This window comes from Pleurodeles waltl, chromosome 2_2 (genome assembly GCF_031143425.1).
Source record: "Pleurodeles waltl isolate 20211129_DDA chromosome 2_2, aPleWal1.hap1.20221129, whole genome shotgun sequence".
NCBI lineage: Eukaryota > Metazoa > Chordata > Amphibia > Caudata > Salamandridae > Pleurodeles > Pleurodeles waltl.
Genome location: NC_090439.1, coordinates 149,679,710 through 149,698,383, shown reverse-complemented (window position 1 = coordinate 149,698,383; position 18,674 = coordinate 149,679,710). Strand labels below are relative to the sequence as shown.

The following is an 18,674-nucleotide window of genomic DNA, read 5'->3' as shown; positions in this document are numbered from 1 at the left end:
GGGTGACTTTGGCCACAGGATTCTCTGTCCCTCTAAGTCTTCTTTGGGCCAGTAGAAGTACAGTGAGGGTTGGGCTACCAGTCTTCAGGCACAGCAAGTCCACTGGTTTCCTTTGGCACAGCCTAGTGTTGTACTTGGGCAACCAATCCACACTCTGGTGAGTCTACAAGGTCTGACAGACATGGGTGCAACTTTTGAGTGTGTAGTAGTGGTTTTCTTGGCTGCTCATTGGCAGTCAGCTGTGACTCTTTAGAAGTGGTTACTGACTAGCCAGGACGGGCTACTTCAACTTTGTGTCCCTGGTCCTGGAACACGGAGTAAGCTGACTGATTGTTGAAGTTCACCGTTGCCTGGGGCTCTGGAGCGACTTTCTGTGAGCCAGATAATACAGGCACAGTCCTCTCTTCACTAGCCGAAGGAGCAGCAGGTGCGTCCAGCAGTTGGTGCATCCTCTCTTGCCAGGTCTAGGGGTAGGTAGAGCAGTCCTTCCTCGGTCCCTTCTCCAGTCCAGTTGTGATCTGAGGTTCAGGGTACAGGAGTGCCATATGTATGACTAGAAAGTGTGGGATGATGCAGTCAATAGCCAGTGGGCTACCAGGATACCTTCCGCCTTATGTCTACTTCTTGCTATGTGTGTCATCTAGCATTCCCAGAGTTAACTACTCTGCCCACTTTCAAGATGTCTCAATCCTTCCTTTGCTGGAAGGAACTTGGTAACCCTCCCTAGAGGTGTAGCTACCCGTGGGCTACAAGTCCACAGAAAAATCAGTTTGGAAACTGCCATCCCCTCTCTGTTCCAGCTGCCAGCCTGTCCACCTGAACTTAGGGCAACCCCTCCCCCAACAGAGTGTAAGTGCCATTATCCCACCAAAGGTGGCTAGTCTGTCGATACTCACATTTTGGCCAGCACCTTGTATGGCTTCACGAGAGGGGGAGGTAACACCTCTCGCTGCAGCAGGCCTCTATTATTTTAGGGATGGGGGGTCATTCACACTACTCCACAGGAGGGAGAAAGGCTGTCTGGTAACCAGCAACACTGAGTGTCCACTGGAGGAACTGGGCCACAGAGTGTCAATTTTATAAATGTTGCCTTTGCTCAATAGTGAGATTAAATTTCACTTGGGCAATAAGCCTGGTTTAATGCCACAATTAATGTGATACCTTGAAGTTCCCATTGTGGTTGTCTCTTTCAGAAGTTAGCACAGCCAAAGGGTCAGTGTGTAACTTTGTACTATAAATTGGCGCTACCGGTTTCTCTGCAGTAAATAAAAAAAAGCAATTTTGTGTGGTTACTGTTAGAACATATAAAAATAAATGTCCTACTTAAGAATTTAGAGCATCCTGCCTCAGGGTTCGATATGCCTTCCGTAGGGGAGACTTACCTATATTGTTAAGAGAAGTGTGAACTTTGCCATTGGTTTACATGGAAAAGTTGAACTAGCGGTTCAAAAAACTGTTCTTCCAGGGTACAGTGGCAGGCTGAGAGCCATTTTGTAGTTCTTCACTTACAGATTAGCACAATCAGTGCTGCAGCTCTGTTTCGACACTTTACCTTACAGGCTCCGTGTACCTTGGCACCAAATCCTAGGGGCTTATAAGTAAGCTAACTTACACCAATTGGGGGTAGCCAATTTAACATATATTTTGCAAACAGTTAGAACAGCGGCACTGAGTCCTGTTTAGCAGGCCTCTATGCACTGTCAGAGTTGAAAAACCAGCAGCATTAGTCCAAAACTTTGAGGGTGATCATAAAATAAGATGTATTTACTTACAGTATGTAGAAAGTGAGAGAATTGTAGGACATGAGCCACTTTTGAAACTCTCTTCAATGAGTTTGACCTCCATCTATCCCAATTTTAAGGAACCTACAGCTGCACCACGTGTTGAAGCAATATGGTACCAAACTGAGTGCCCTCCCAGAGTTTAGTACCCTGAAAGCGAAACTTATCAACTTAACCGTTACTCAAAATGGGCGTGCCAAGAGTCTATTGGTGCCCAGTAGATGAAGCTCCAGACCATGTCAGGGAGTCACGTCCTCGCTAGGACCACCATCTGAGCTAACTAAAAGAAGAATGATGGTGAGAGGCCAAGAAGACACTCTTTGAAATGTTGGCTCTGTCTTATCCTATATATATATATATTCTATTTAGAATATATTACACCCCAAAGAATCTATAAAAGATGGGTAGGATACATTCTCTTATCTGTTGTAGATGTAAATTAGGGGCAGGTGATTTCTTTCATACAATTTGGGCATGTCTTTTGTTTCAGAGATGCTGGCGAAGGGGGAGGGATGCTTTTGCTAGGGCTTTAGGTTCTCCATTGAGCTTGCTCCTCAGATAGCATTATTGGGTATCATGGAAGACTTGGGAGGGTCTTGTGGCTCATCCTCCCTCTAGGGTTCCTTCTAGCTAAACGTCACATAGCATGTAACTGGGGCTCCTATAGTGCCCTTCCCCATGCAGACTGGTTCAGCGGTATGGACTATTACTTGCACATATAGGAAGTGATTTATCAAGCAAGGGGTTGGAGTTGACCTGCCAAACAAAGAAGATGGTGGGACCATCGTGGCTGCAACGCGTGACACACAATGCGCGATAGGTGCTTGGAAATTGAGTTCTGCTGCATCCTGTAATCAACTGTACTCCCATTTAATGCACCGCTTTACGTGATTGAAGTGTTACCATGTTCAGTGCTATGATTTGCATTCATGAATCGAAAAAAACAATACTGATTATGAAAAAATAACTTGCATTAAAAATGTGTTACATTCCTCGTGCGAGGGCGATTTGTGCCCATTTTGGCTCTAATGTATTGAGAGCAATTTTTTATTGAACACACCTTTTGAAATGTTGAATATATCGTGTATAAAAAAAAAGTGCAGCCTGCTTCACTCATACAATCTTGATCGTGGGCCTCATTATCTTGGATTTCTCTTCCCAGGTTGACAAGCTGGCTAGTCTTAATCGTATTCACGTTCGTACTGGCTGCTTCTGCAACACCGGGGCTTGCCAGCTCCATTTGGGAATTAGCAACGAAGACGTGAAAAAGAACTTTAAAGTCAGTACCAACCAAAAGTACAGTTTGTTATCATTACTACTTGTACATTAAATTTTTATCGCTAGCTGACATCAGAGCGCTTTATGTGTGTAACAGTGTAAAGAATAATCGCTGGAGCTTTATTATTCAGGGACGTTTTGCTAAAATAATGGAATATATTTCATGTTTCTTTTCTTCACCTTCCTTTTAACTACAGTCTTCTGTGCTTTCACCCATCAATAAATTCCTTTGGAGTCACTGTATCTGGTTATCTGTTAGTATGCCTGTCTCTTTATCTCTATCACGTGACTGTCTGTCATTTCTCTCTTGCTCTCTACCTTATCACTCTTTTATCTCGCAACTCTACCCTCTCTTGCTTTCTCTGTCTTGAAGTTCTCTCTCTCTTTCTTCTGTCTTTCTCTTCTGCTTCTACACTCTCCCTTACTTTTACGCTGCCTCTCTCATGCAATCATACAATCTCTATCAAATCTCCAACTATCATGTTTTTTTTATGTCATAATATCGGGTCACCAACGAAAAAAGTGTTTTGCCCCATGATTCAGCGGTTTTGGGTTCAATTCGGTTGTGTTGATGGAGTTAAGTTATGTCCCTTCATGAGTAGCCCACCCAGTCCATGAATTGTCTTTCTGTTTTGGCATCTATCTGTGTTATCTTACTATACATTCAGGCTAGAAGTACTTGAATACAAAGACAAAATCCTGACTGGATAAACTGTTCAAACATAGGAAACCTGAAATTGATTCTGTTGCCTTGTGAAACTGGAATGCAATGGACTACTTTGAGTTGTGGGTAGTGTTATCAGATGGCTTTCAGTGCTGGACTATCATCAAGCTAGCATGATTGGTTCACAAAGAGGGCCTACTCTGGAAAGCATTTTGGAGTATGAAAATGAGTGCTCTCGTAGTACTCAATTCATTTCAATTCAAAAACTTTATTCGGAGGCATTGTAGCATCAATAAAAGCATCACATAATGGAAACAAATACAATTCATAACATGGTCAAATTAAATATATACCTAAAATATGTTGAACAAGCAGCAATCAATTCAGGACAGCTTAGACCTACATGCTCGTACAGTAAATTAAAAAAAAAACAAGCAACACAGCTTTTTCATTAGGTAATAATTATAGAAATCTAAAAGCAGGTCTGCATTGCCCAATTTTACAAACAATATTTTTTTTTAATGGAATTTTAAAAAGTCTGGTATACATTACATAATATTTGCAAAAAAACATAAAATGAAGCAAGGATTGGCCAGCTACATCATCACAAGGACATGGTTTGGATTCCAAGGTATGTGCAGAACCTACGGGGAATCAGAGCAACTATTTCACAGTATCTGATCTAAAGCGAAAAAGCATAGAGCATTTCCAACGACTTCGGGCACACCAAATATAATCAGTGGCACAATTGAATTCGCTCAACTTGAGATAGCTAATCACATTAGGCTCCCCTTTAAATCCCTCAGCTGCTGGGATTCCTCAGATTCATAACATGTATTGGCCACTATGTTTTTGTTTACATTAGCACAAGATGATGGATCTGTAAATATAGAATGCATCCCCATTTTGAGATATTCGGCCTTCACGTATGCAATCCTCATAATGAATTACCCATTGTGAACGGAAAGCCATCTATTATAATGTCTCTTGATAGAGAAGCTTCTGGATTTCTCCTGATTGAGAGCCACAGTAGAATCGGCAGTGATCTAATCAAATCAACTATGTAAGGGAGCCCAAGTTCTTTGTGAAAAATAAAATGCGGAGCTGATATGGGAACAGATGAAAGCTTTCTACAAAATCTGTTGTCAAAGTTGGTTGGAGGTTTAGAGAGGCCATACATTCAACAAAAGCATTCACTAACTGGCGCAGAGCCTGAGGCCTACCTACCATGAGCACTGAAATATCTGTTTAACAGATTATGGGAAGCGGCTTGCCTTTAATAATGGATACTTCTAAAGTAACGCATGCTAGGGAGGTGTGAAGATCATCATTAGAAAGAATGAATACAAGGGGGCCAACACACATACCTGCCTCACTCCAGGGTGAATGCCTATGTCTCCTGACACCTCCCCCTGTGTGCTAATACGAACCCTGGCCCTCATGTCCCTGCGTAAATAAGCAAGAAAATGAATTAACAATGTATTCAAGCCCAGTGCAAAAAGAAGCCGCCAGTTTATCCCAGCTCACACAGTCAAAAGCTGAAGATAGATCCATAAATGTAGAGAGGGGATTGTTTAGCCCCAGGTACATCCAAAGAACACACTTTAGTTACAGGCACTGTTCAATTGTTCCTACTTTGTGCCTGAACCCATATTGGCATCAATGTAACACTGACACATCATGTGTCCAAACCATAATCCTGTTATAAATAACTCTACCCAGTATTTTAACAGTAGTAACAATTAATGAGATCTGTTGATAACACCCTAAGAATAAATGATCCCCTTTTTAAAAAATGGGCGCCATAAGAGATGTACCCGAGGTGCTGGGTAAAGATGAATAAGCAAGGTTACTGAAAGCGTTCATAAGAAGAGAATCCCAAAAGATACTGTTACTTTTTAGCAATTCAATAGGAACCCCATCGGGGCTGCGTGTCATACAGCCCACACTTTGATCGACGGCATCCTCAACTTCCAACATGGTTGTCCAAAAACATGATACAAGGCACGGGGCAATAGTAAAAGTGTCAGTGGATAGTGGTTCTGCATACATTTTGCTAAAATGCTCCTCTCAGATATTACTATCAATATAACATGAGATAAAACTAGCAGGACTAATAGTACCATTCAGTTTGGATACAGTAGACCAAAATGATTTGCTACTGCCCGACTGTGATGCTTGGGGTAGCATTTCCCACTGTGTTGTAAGTATCTCCTGCCACCGTTTAGCAGAGATTTTTTTATATTGCTTGCACAGGAGGGCCACTTGAGCCGAATCCCTGGATTTACATACCAGGGCTAGACAGAGTACCCTATTTGCTGCTGAACATTCAGAATTAAACCATTTATGCGTGTCTGGTATAGACCGTATAGGCTTCAGGAGAGCCTTCCTGATCCCCAAACAGAGCTCTGCGATGGCCTTCACCACCTGACAACCGGGGGCCTCCTCATTCAGACACAAAGTTACCAACTCCAGATTCACCCCAATTATTACTTCAAAAAATTGTACATGATCACACAATCTCCACACCAGCCTCAGGTTATCAGTAGCGAGTTACAAGGTAGAGGTCTCTAAGTCCCACCTAAACTAACCCTTAAAGCGGAGTAATAGCATAATTCCAGTGGGATTATGGTCACTATGATCACATGGAACAACTATGCCATGTAAGAGTAAATCTTGAAGATTATGAGTGACAAAAACATAGGTGGTCATTAGAACATTGGCGGTAAAAGCCGCTTACCGCCGTGCAGAAGACCGCCAACACACCGCCGTGGCCACGGAATTCCGCCACAGCTATTATGACCCACATCTCGGAATCTGACAAAATTCAGACACCCACACAAGTCCACCACACCAAAGGTCAGTGATAAACTGGCGAAAACAAAACCTCCACCATCACGCCAACAGAAAAACGCCCACACTATCACGACACACAAATTCACGCGGCGCTCTTTCAACCGCGGTATTCCATTGGCGGTACACACCGCCGCGCTCAAAATACACACACATCTCCAAAACACAGCCACATTGGACAATTCGAAATACACACACCTGATACACATACACACACCACTCCCACACACCCACCCAATACAATATAAAACACACACCCACATCACCCACAAACCCCTACGACTACAGTTACAGAGAGAAGGCCAGAGAGAGACACCACCATCAACAAACTAGCATCCACAGGCACACAACACCATCGCCCACACAACTTCCACGCACAAAACACCACACACCACTACATATCAACACACACACCACGCCACACATCACCTACACCACCCCATGGCACGGCAAAGACACCCCAGGTTCTCGGAGGAGGAGCTCAGGGTCATGGGGAGGAAATCGTCCGGGTACAGCCACAGCTATTCGGATCACAGGTGCAGCACACCTCAATTGCAAGGAAGATGGAGCTATGGCGAAGAATAGTCGACAGGGTCAATGCAGTGGGACAACACCCAAGAAATCGGGATGACATCAGGAAGAGGTGGAATGACCTACGGGGGAAGGTGCATTCCGTGGTCTCAAGACACCACCAGGCGGTTCAGCGGACTGGCGGCGGACCCCCACCTCCTCCCCCACAACTAACAACATGGGAGGAGCAGCTCTTGGCGATTCTGCATCCTGAGGGCCTCGCAGGAGTCGGTGGAGGAATGGACTCTGGTACGTCAAATCTTAACTATTACATCCCCCACCCTACCTGAATGCTATCACATACCCCCACCCTTGCCCCCACCCCTATCACTCCAACTCCTCACAAATGTACCAATATCACAAACCACACATCCCAACACCAAGCCCTGTATGCAACAACAACGCATGGACACCCATCACTAAAGCATGCCCACTGCACATACCCATACAACCCCCTAAACCATCATCACACAAGCTCCCACACAGGAATGCCAGCACTGGGGTACACGGTCACCCACCCATTGCACACCATGACACACACACACAGATGCAATAATCATGCCTTTCCACCCCTGCAGGACCACTACTCAACGTCACCAGACAGGAGGGTCCAGACATGTCCACTCCACCCACAGAAGAGGCCCACAGTGATGACAGCCCCTCTGTCCACCTGGATCTAGATGGCCAGCCCGGACCATCGGGGGCCTCGGGACAGTCGGTTCCCCTCACACAGGCACAGGCCACCACAGACCTTCCCCCCTCTGGAAACACCAGCACAGCACCCACCGAGCGGGCTGATACCTCCGTCCCCAGGACACGTCAATCAGCTGTGTGTCCACCACTACAGGGAACCCAGGATAACCCACCACCCCAACAACAACAGCGACCTGGGGGCAGTGGGCACACAGTCCAGGGGACGGAGGCACAGGAACACAGGGGAACTGGGAGGGCTGCTGTGTGACAGGGGGCGGACAGGCCAAGGGAACCCACTCTCCACGAGGCCCTCTCCTCCATCATGGGAGCCTACCACCACTCCCAGGAGAAGATGGCAATGGTACTGGGCAAGTTTCAGGAGACCCAGCACATGCAGGAGGAACAGTATTTGGGGTTCAGGGAGGAACTCAGAACCATCAGCTCCGCCCTGGGCACCATCGTAGGTGTGCTGAAGGAAGTACTCAACACCAGGAGGGACACTGTGGCACTACAAGGGGCCCCTGACACTAGCATGGACGATGAACTGCCCACCACCTCCGCCGGCGCTAGTGGACAGGAGGCACCACTACAGGACCACCACACCAGCACCCCACCCCCTGCAGACGGAGAACCACCCCGCAAACGGTCCCTGAGATCCAGGAACAAGGCAGAGCACGATGCCAAGACCCCCCCCCCAAGAAATGAGACTACCCTGACTGTCATCCCACTGTCCCACTTTGTCACCCTGTCCATATTGAAACTGCCCGAGCTCCACTTCCTATGCCCATATGGGCAATGCACCTGTGAGACTGATAGACTGGACTCTGCCATGGACACTCCTCCGCCATCACCCCTCACCATTTAACTTCCCCCTCCAATATTTTGTATTTAAATAAACACACCTAAAGCACCAAAAGATCTGGAGTCTGTCTGTGATTTCGAAATAGTGTATTTGCAATTACAGTGACAAAATGTTCATGAAATAGTAATGTCAACATACCTATGTCACACAGCTCTAGTCCATGAGGAATCTAAGCAGATGACACATGTTGGGACCCACACCTGTGAAACCATAAAGGAAAGTGACAACTCAGTGACCATACACTGGGTGAAATCGACAGACAGGATAGAGGTAGAAGTGTAAAAGTACATGTAGTAGGCAGGAATGTATTCTCACCTGTGTTTCACTGGAAATATTGCTGGATGACTGAGTCCCTGTTCTGCATGTCTTCTTCCTCTGCTTCCTCCTCATCACTGTCCACAGGCTCCACAGCTGCCACAACACCACCATCTGGACCATCCTCCTGCAGAAAAGCCACCTGTCGTCGCAATGCCAAGTTGTGAAGCATACAGCAGGCCACGATGATCTGGCACACCTTCTTTGGTGAGTAGAATAGGGATCCACCTGTCATATGCATACACCTGAACCTGGCCTTCAGGATGCCGAAGGTCCGCTCGATCACCCTCCTAGTTCGACCATGGGCCTCATTGTAGCGTTCCTCTGCCCTTGACCTGGGATTCCTCACTGGGGTCAGTAGCCATGACAGGTTGGGGTAACCAGAGTCACCTAATAGCCACACACGGTACCTCTGGAGTTGACCCATCACATAAGGGAAGCTGCTATTCCGCAGGATGTAGGCGTCATGCACTGAGCCAGGGAACATGGCATTCACATGGGAGATATACTGGTCTGCCAAACATACCATCTGTACATTCATGGAATGATAACTCTTCTGGTTCCTGTACACCTGTTCACTCCTGTGGGGGGGGACCAAAGCCACATGGGTCCCATCAATGGCACCTATGATGTTGGGGATATGTCCAAGGGCATAGAAGTCACCTTTCACTGTAGGCAAATCTCCCACCTGAGGGAAAACGATGTAGCTCTGCATGTGTTTCAGCAGGGCAGACAACACTCTGGACAATACGTTGGAAAACATAGGCTGGGACATCCCTGATGCCATGGCCACAGTTGTTTGAAAAGACCCACTATCAAGGAAATGGAGCACTGATAGCACCTGCACTTGAGGGGGGATTCCTGTGGGATGGTGGATTGCTGACATCAGGTCAGGCTCCAACTGTGTACACAGTTCCTGGATTGTGGCACGGTCAAACCTGTAGGTGATAATCAAATTTCTTACCTCCATTGCCGACAGGTCCACCAGTGGTCGGTACACCAAAGGATTCCGCCATCTCCTCACATGTCCCAGCGGACGGTGCCTATAAAGGACAACAGCGAGCACAGAGTAAAAAAACTCAGAGGTATGTACCCACAGTCTCCACCGAACACCATTCATACACAAAATCTGGCCTGTATGTGTGTTGAGATTAGGCCTAGGTATGTGTGACACAGTTTGTAATTAGGCCATGTGGGCCCCTGAAATGGCGGCAGTCTGACCTCTAAAGTGGGACAATGGGATGTGATGTAACTGCGCAGGCGTTGTACACCGTCGTAGTAGGCGGTCGAAGACCGCGGCGCAATGCTGCATTGGTTAACATTGGACCCTATGGGTCCCAGGAGCCAATGACGATGTACGCCCACGGTGATGGTACGCACCGCCGCGGACGTGACCGCCATTTTCTATCTGTTGAATCACTCGATACCTGATCTTCGACAGGAGAGGAACTACACTGCAAGTGCTGCTGTGACCTCGGTCTGGAAGAGACAATGGCTCGTGCGTCTGGGGAAAGGGCCCCTGCCTTCACATCGGAGGAGTTGGAGAAGCTCGTCGATGGGGTCCTCCCCCAGTACACGCTACTCTACGGTCCTCCAGACCAACAGTTAAGTACACAGGGAGCATGTTGTATGGGCTATGCCTGTGTGGAGAGGGCTGGATGTAAGAAGGAAGGGGGAGAGTTCTGTGTGCATACAAGACGGTGGGTGCATGTGCCACATGGCAAGGGTAGGGATGGGGGCCACTCACTTTGACGGTGCAGTTGGTAATGACTTCTCTTCTTACCCTGTACATTTCATGTAGGTCAGCGCCCACCAGAAGAAGGATATTTGGCGTGCCATCGCTAAGGACGTCCGGACCCTGGGGGTCCACCACAGATGGAGCACCCACTGCCGGAAAAGATGGGAGGACATTCGCCGCTGGAGCAAGAAGACGGCGGAGGCTCAGTTGGGGATGGCCTCCCAACGTGGGAGGGGTGCCCGTCGAACCATGACCCCCCCTGATGTTTAGGATCCTGGCGGTGGCCTACCCGGAGTTGGATGGGCGCTTGAGGGCATCACAGCAGACACAAGGGGGCGAGTACACTCTCATTCAGCTGACTTTGCGCGCAGTGGAGGGGTCTGGGTTGGGGAGGAGGGCTGTGGGTTTCCCTAGGCCAGGGCGAGTTCTGTAGGCTAGGCCCCTCCGTAAGGCATGGCCCTGTGGCCCCCCACCCCACCACTGTAGAGTGCCAAGTACAGCTAGTCATGCACCTGTGTCATCTATGTGTGCAGATGTCGTCCATAACCTTGTGGGCCATTTCCCAGGAATTGCACTGTAGAGCCCAACAGCGCGACGTAGTGCAGGGGGCTTCAGTGTCTGTCTTGGCAGACAACGGTAGCGGTAATCCATGCACTCAACATGTCTTTCTTCTGTTTCCCACCCCCCTTTTTGGCGGTCTCCCTGTTCTTGTGTGCATTAGCATCATCAGGCGGAGGAGCAGTGTCACCGAAGCAGGAGGGAGCTGCATCCCACATACATGGCCATGGAGGGCCACACTACAGACTCAGAATAGACCAGTGGGACGGAGGGCGAGGGGAGCACCACGGCGGGGACAGGAGCTGAAACCAGCGACACAGACTCGTCCTCTGATGGGAGCTCCCTTGTGGTGGCGGCAACATCTGTGCCCCCCACTTCTACAGGTACAGCCGCCACCCCCCCCCCCCCTACCAGCACCGCCCTCCCAGCAGCCCCTCAGCCTTCGCCCCGTGCCCGCTCACCCAGGAGGGTGGGCATCACCTTCGCCCCAGGCACCTCAGCTCCTGCCCCTGTCACCCCTGCTGCCCTCAGTGAGAAGGCCATTGACCTCCTCAGGTCTCTCACTGTTGGGCAGTCTACCATTTTGAATGCCATCCAGGGTGTAGAACGGCAATTGCAACAAACCAATGCATTCCTGGAGGGCATTCATTCTGGTCAGGCGGCCCTTCACCGATCCTTTCAAACTCTGGCCTCAGCACTGATGGCAGCCATTGTCCCTGTGTCTAGCCTCCCCCCTCCAACTTCCTCCACCCAGACCCAATCCCCTGTACCTCTGCCTATCCCAAGCACACCATCAGACCAGCCTGCACACACCTCACCACACAAGGGAAGCTCAGGCAAACATAAGCACCACACATCCCACAGGCACTCATGCAAGCATCACACACATACAGACACACCAACATTCACTGCCTCCACTGCGTCCCCCTCCTCCTCGTCTCCCTCCTCCCTCCCAGTCTCGTCTACACTCACAACTGCATGCACTACCTCTACAGCACCATCACACTCACCAGCACACCCCGCTCATGTGCAGTCACCACCCCCACTACCATTCACACGTCCCCTGTGTCCTCTCACCAGTGTGTCTGTGACGCCCCCTCCGAAGATACACAAACGCAGGCACACACCCACCCAACATACATCCACCTCACAACAGCCTCCAGCGCATGCACCTGCACCCAAAGCCACAAAACGTACACCTCCTACAATCACCACCTCTTCCTCCACTCCCAAACCCCCTCCAGCTACCCGTCCCAGTGTGTCCAAACAACTTTTCCTGTCCACCCTTAACCTATTTCCCACCCCCCGTCCAACTCATAGGTCCCAAACTAGCACCTCAGCCCCAACATCTCCGGGACCAGTGGTGCCTTTTCTCACAGGTAGGTGGAGTGCACCGGCCACCAGGACACCCAGTGTGGCACGGAGCCACAGCACAGCCAGTCCCCCCCCTGTGAAGCACCAGAAGTTGGCCAGTGCCCGGCGGGAGAGGGGGAAGACTCCAGCCACCCAAGCCGCTCCCAGGGGTCCTGGTGGGAGTGTGGACTCAGCTGTGACTGCTCCCAAGGTGGGCAAGGGCCAGAAGAAACCCGGCAAGTCTGGTAGGAGCAGCACGGAGGGGAAGACCGCCATCATCCGCGCTGGCCAGGAGGGCCCCGCCAGCCCCATTGTCGCTGCCCAGGTGGGCCCGCCAGCCCCATCGTCGCTGCCCAGGAGGGCCCCACCAGCCCCATCGTCGCTGCCCAGGAGGCCACCGCCAGCCCCATCGTCGCTGCCCAGGAGGCCACTGCTAGCCACAGCCCAGCTGCCCAGGAGGGCCCCACCAGCCACAGCCCAGCTGCCCAGGAGGGCCCCGTCAGCCACAGCCCAGCTGCCCAGGAGGGCCCTGCCAGCCACAGCCCAACTGACCAATGAAGGACCACCAGCCCAGATGGGCAATGAAGGACCGCCAACTCAAGCACCACTGAACAGGGCAAGGACGGCCAACTCAAGCACCGCTGAACAGGGCAAACACCGCTGAACAGGGCAAGGACGGCCAACTCAAGCACCGCTGAACAGGGCAAGCACCGCTGAACAGGGCAAGGACCGCCAACTCAAGCACCGCAGAACAGGGCAAGGACTGCCAACTCAAGCACCGCTGAACAGGGCAAGCACTGCTGAACATGGCAAGGACCACCAACTCGAGCACCGCTGAACAGGGCAAGGACCGCCAACTCAAGCACCTCTAGCCCATGAGCGGCAGGGGCACTGACGCAACAGGGACTGTCACGGGGTGAGTGATGCACTCTGGGCACCAGTCCCCCTCCAGAAACAGTGAAGAGATACATCCACTACCTCAGTACTTGGCAGGATGAAGCACTCTGGGCACCAGTCCACCTCCAGAACCAGTGGAGAAAGACATCCACTACCTCAGTCCTTGGCAGGATGAAGCACTCTGGGCATCAGTCCCCCTCCAGAACCAGTGGAGAGATACATCCACTACCTCAGTCCTTGGCAGGATAAAGCACTCTGGGCACCAGTCCCCCTCCAGAACCAGTAGAGAGATACATCCACTACCTCTGTCCTTGGCAGGATGAAGCACTCTGGGCTCCAGTCCCCCCCCAGAACCAGTGGAGACTGTCATCCACTACCTCTGTCCTTAGCAGGATGAAGCACTCTGGGCACCAGTCCCCCTCCAGAACCAGTGGAGACTGTTATCGACTTGAGAGACTGTGGCTTTGCACTCCCCAGGATTGATCAGTGGGCAAACCACCCACTGTAGAGACTTGAGAGACTGTGGCTGTGCACTCCCAGGATTGACCAGTGGGCAACCCACCCACTGTAGAGACTTGAGAGACTGTGGCTTTGCACTCCCCAGGATACATCAATGGGCATGGAGGCCCCTCGTGGATCTGGCATCGTGCACTCATCCGGCTGAGGTGCCCCCCCTTCCCTTCCCCCTGAGGTGCCTGTAGTATTTCTATCTGATGCCCCTGCAGTGTTCTCTATGTTTTGATCTGGTATCGTGTGTGGGCCTCGCCCATGCATTTTGAGCCCAGTGGTCCACGGACTATGAATGGTGCAATACCTGGACTAATAATCTTGGTGTATATTTTGTTAATAGTGTATATATGTATATTTTTGCTTACTGAATTTTGATATATTACAATGGTTACACTCATTTCCTTTTGTCTTTGCATTCTTCCTGGGGGGTTGGGGGGTGTAACTATAATGTATAGATATCCATTAGTGTGTGTGTTGTAGTGGGTGAGGGTGGGGGTGTTGCGTGTGTGTGTCCCTGTTTTTTGCCTCCCCCTCCCCTGTGTCGTAGGTGCAGTACTCACTGTGGTCTTCGCCGACGGCATTGGTGCTCCTGGTACAGGAGCAGGAAGACTATCGCATGGAGAATTTGGAGTTCCAGGTCCATGGTGTCCTCCTTCCTCGTGGAGTGTGTAGAGGTGAGCATTTTCCCTTCAAAATTCCTGTTTCCGCCGTGTTTTTATCCGCGGTGTATCCGCCCCGGAAAAGGTGGTGGATTGGCCTGTCATAATAGTGTGAGCAGTACATTGTCCTCTGCCTGTATGTTGGCGATGACCACCGAGCTGTTTATTTGTACCGGCGTGGCGGTCGGAGTGTTAAAGTGGCTGTCTTTGTTGGCGGTTTTCGCCACGGTTGTAATTCCAAAATTCTTCCCGCCGGCCTGTTGGCGGTCTTACCGCCGCTTTAACACGGTCCGCCAGGGTTGTTATTACCCCCATAGTCTGTTATTGAGGGGTTACCTCTGTCCCAGAAAGTAAGTACCTTGCAGCCAGGCAAGCCCACAATTTCCAAAGCATTTACCAAATAAAGTGGAGCAAGAATTGAGATTAATTCTGCAGAGTGTGGGTCGATAGGGGGGCAAGATCCTAGATTTAGCTACCCGGAATTACTGAGGAGCGGCACTTTGAAATCTCCAGCTAAGCAGAGGAACATCATATGCCCTGGAAATGCCAAATTATCCACTATTTTGGAAATAAATTGGAGCAATGGTGGAAATTTCGTATTTGGTATGCTAATGAAATCAATGTTACAATAATTCACAAATTTACAGATTCGAAACGGTCTTAACTATTGTTTAGAATTTACTATCATGAGTCTCTATAGTTTTAACTTACCCCCCAATATCTGTACTCATCCAAATAGTCAACCCTGCAAAGCACGCCCACTAAGTGACTAAGTAATGAATCAACCCCCCAAAGCACGCCCACTAAGTGACTAAGTGATGGTATGGCAGGGACACTGACATACTGATACCCATCTACAAATATGTATTCCATGTCTCTTGAAATAGGACAAAATCGGAGCCTTTAATAAAGCTGAGCCAGTCCGGCAAGCTAATCTTAGATTTAATGGCAGCCACATTCCAACTTAATATTTTGAGCAACACATTACTCCTGTCCCCAGCAATTCTCCTATCCCCAATATAAGTCCCTGGGTTGCCACTAGTTGGATAACTTGATGGACCCTCATTGTAGATAGTCAATTGATGTGGGTCTAACATCCTGCACCCACACTCTGCATCAAGAGTAGTAATAGTAATATGCGTTATGTGTGTATCATTAAAAGTAGCTACCTGCATGGTTGCTGAAATACTCCCTTAGACTCATTATACATTCTCTAAATCACTTAGTGCAGATAACATATTTGTACAAGGGACACTACAGGGAATATTCAGGGCATGTGTATCTAGAGAAGGAGCTGGCAGCCTGGGAAAATATCTCAGAAAAAGGGGAGCAACTTTGGTTTCAGTGATACTACTAAACTTTTTTGTGCTCAGTTATCTTCAGTACACAAACTGATTTTTGAAAGTTTATAGCAATACAATCCCCTGTAATATTTTTCTTTGAATGTCCAAGCCATCCCACCCTCCTCACCATTATAATCTCATTGGGACTCCAAGTCTTAAAATGTTTATACTTGTACAGCCAATGTGCAGCCTTGCTCGGAAGCTGATCCCATGACTATTGCTGCCCTGGATGGTGGAACCCCGGCCAGAATTAAAACATATGGGCAAGCTGCAAAGGTAAGGGACAAGTTATCCTGGCAAGGGACAAAAGCAGGACTGCTTGTAGCCTCGGGAATTGAGTCAACAGATGTCACAATGTGGTAAGCTGGAGTAGGCTGAGCACAGATATTAGAAATATCAGTAACCAAAACCACGGTCTTATTGTTTGAAGAGGGACCATGATTGCCCTTAGAAATCAATGAATCGATGGGGGTTCTTGTTCATGCCCTATTCATCCTTATTAATGGGATTATTTGTAGTTGGCTTATCTCCTTTATTCCTCAAGTGCCCAGTGGATATATGTTTAAGAGCATTAACCAACAGTCTTTCAATCCAATCGAGTCGATCTGTTTGTGGCTTATGTTTACCCTCAAGAATATTACCAAATTTCTTGCAAAGAGCTTCAAATGAGTGGGGGTAAAGTAAAAATCACATGTCTGGCTGTCAAAAGACTGCGTTTGGGTTTGAGGTGCAAAAGGGGTCTGAATCCAGGAAAGTAACTGATTCTTATTGCTTGAATGGAGCTTAACAGCCTCACTCCTACCTTACGCTTGCCCGTAATAGCATGGGCAGGCTGCAACATTTAAAAATTGCCCAATTCAGATGCGACTTCAGGGCAGGCAAGAACTAGCGACTGACCAGCCCCAACCTCTGTGACAGCCATTTAATCAACAGAAACATCAACATCAAGATGGAAGACCGGAAGCACCCCGTGGTCCAAAGAGAGTCAACGCCCTGTCAGTTCGATTTTGTTCGCAACAATCCCGACAACCATCTCAAGCATGCTGACGATTAAAACGGAGGGGCGTATAGCAGCAGCACCCCTGGCAACTTTGAGTTTGGTAGAGCGTTCCGTACTAATAAATTACCTGTATTTGGACGCTCTTGGGTCGATGAATCTTTTGACCAAGTGGGGCTCTCTTCACCCGAGATTAGTCAATTTAATCAAATCAACAATCAATAACGAACATAAGCAATGCCCTGATCAACATAACACTTCACAAATAATCCAGAAATCATTTCTGCGAACCATGACCTTCCGGCCATGAATAACCACACCAGTTTATTCAAAGTTAATGAATTTATTTCCCTATATTAACAAAGCTAGCACGATATAAATGTGTCTCAACACCAAATGATATATGTAAATGAACATTAATAGCTGTCCATATCGGCGAAAAAGATGCAATCTATGCAGCATTTGAATAACAATGCATTCGATGATAGCAACGCAAACCACTAAAACTATAATCTGTAATGAGCTAATTGCATACATTAGTCAGCATAACAAGGTCTCAAATTGCATCGTGCAACAAATGAATCCTCATCTAACCTCAAATTAGCATCTGCATGTGGGATTTCATACAAAAACAATTTAGCAACATTAATTTGGAAAACTCCTAACTAGGGCTCTTATCAAAAATCAGCAGTTGGTTACCTAAAAAGAAACACAATGCAATTGTACATTTTCCTTTCATATTTACCAAATTCAATCAGCATTCAAGGAAGTCTTCGTCTCACAGGTACCGGTTTCGATCAGCATGGGACGGGGCAAAGGGGCAGGGTGGACGGGGCAATTGCCTCACAGCGGCAAGATAAAAGGACAAAACTACTACTTCATGCAAAGGGGCAAATCGAAGTTAAAGTCTCTAGGGCGAGAATTACTTAAAGTCTCTTTCTCTCGATTAGAGAAAGCATCAAAGTCTCATTCAAAATAGCGTCGAACATCAATTGGCATCGTAGAAGATGGCAAAATGACGAAGTCGGCAAGATGGGCCATAATGTCTGCAATGGGCAATAATGTCCTCCATGGGTGCAATGGGTAATGGCGCTGGCTAATGGCTAATGGCAAATGGCTGCTTTCTTCTTGTGCACCAGGTTTAAATAAACAACAGTTCAAATCCAGTAGGGTCTTCCATTGGAGGGTTCATAGGTTGGCTTCAAATTGTCCAATCAAAAACAACAATTCACAAGCTTCTACCTAGGCATACATTATCCTTGGAGTCGGGAACGTAAGTTGCAACATATTTTACCAATTAACTCACTTTCAGAGCTTCCATTGTCCGCACCTGCAGATTGACCTTGGAGCAAAGAAGAAGATGCCAGGCTGGCACGAAACCTTAAAGATAAGCATGTGAACCGATCTCACTGGAAAAGTACAGCTTCAAGCAAGAATACACGTTTTATTAGCACGTTAGAAAAACACGAGCATCTAAACCGTGAGACAAGGCAACTAGGCCGAAGCCTCCACTAAAGTTATGCTAAGTTAAAACATTTCAAACAAGCAAATCATGGCACATGTTTACGGTTATGTCAGATTAGTACAATTCTAATACATCACG

General features: G+C 48.3%; 1 protein-coding gene across 2 annotated transcripts in view; it reads left to right on the top strand.

Moving 5' to 3' along the window:
• The window catches only part of MOCOS (molybdenum cofactor sulfurase), a 2,173,869-nt gene that overhangs the window by 1,657,620 nt on the left and 497,575 nt on the right, over positions 1–18,674 (top strand). For both annotated transcript variants that reach the window (XM_069219520.1, XM_069219521.1), the window contains exon 7: positions 2,944–3,060. In XM_069219520.1, coding sequence (XP_069075621.1) covers positions 2,944–3,060 — 117 coding nt within the window. The remainder of the gene's footprint in view (positions 1–2,943; positions 3,061–18,674) is intronic.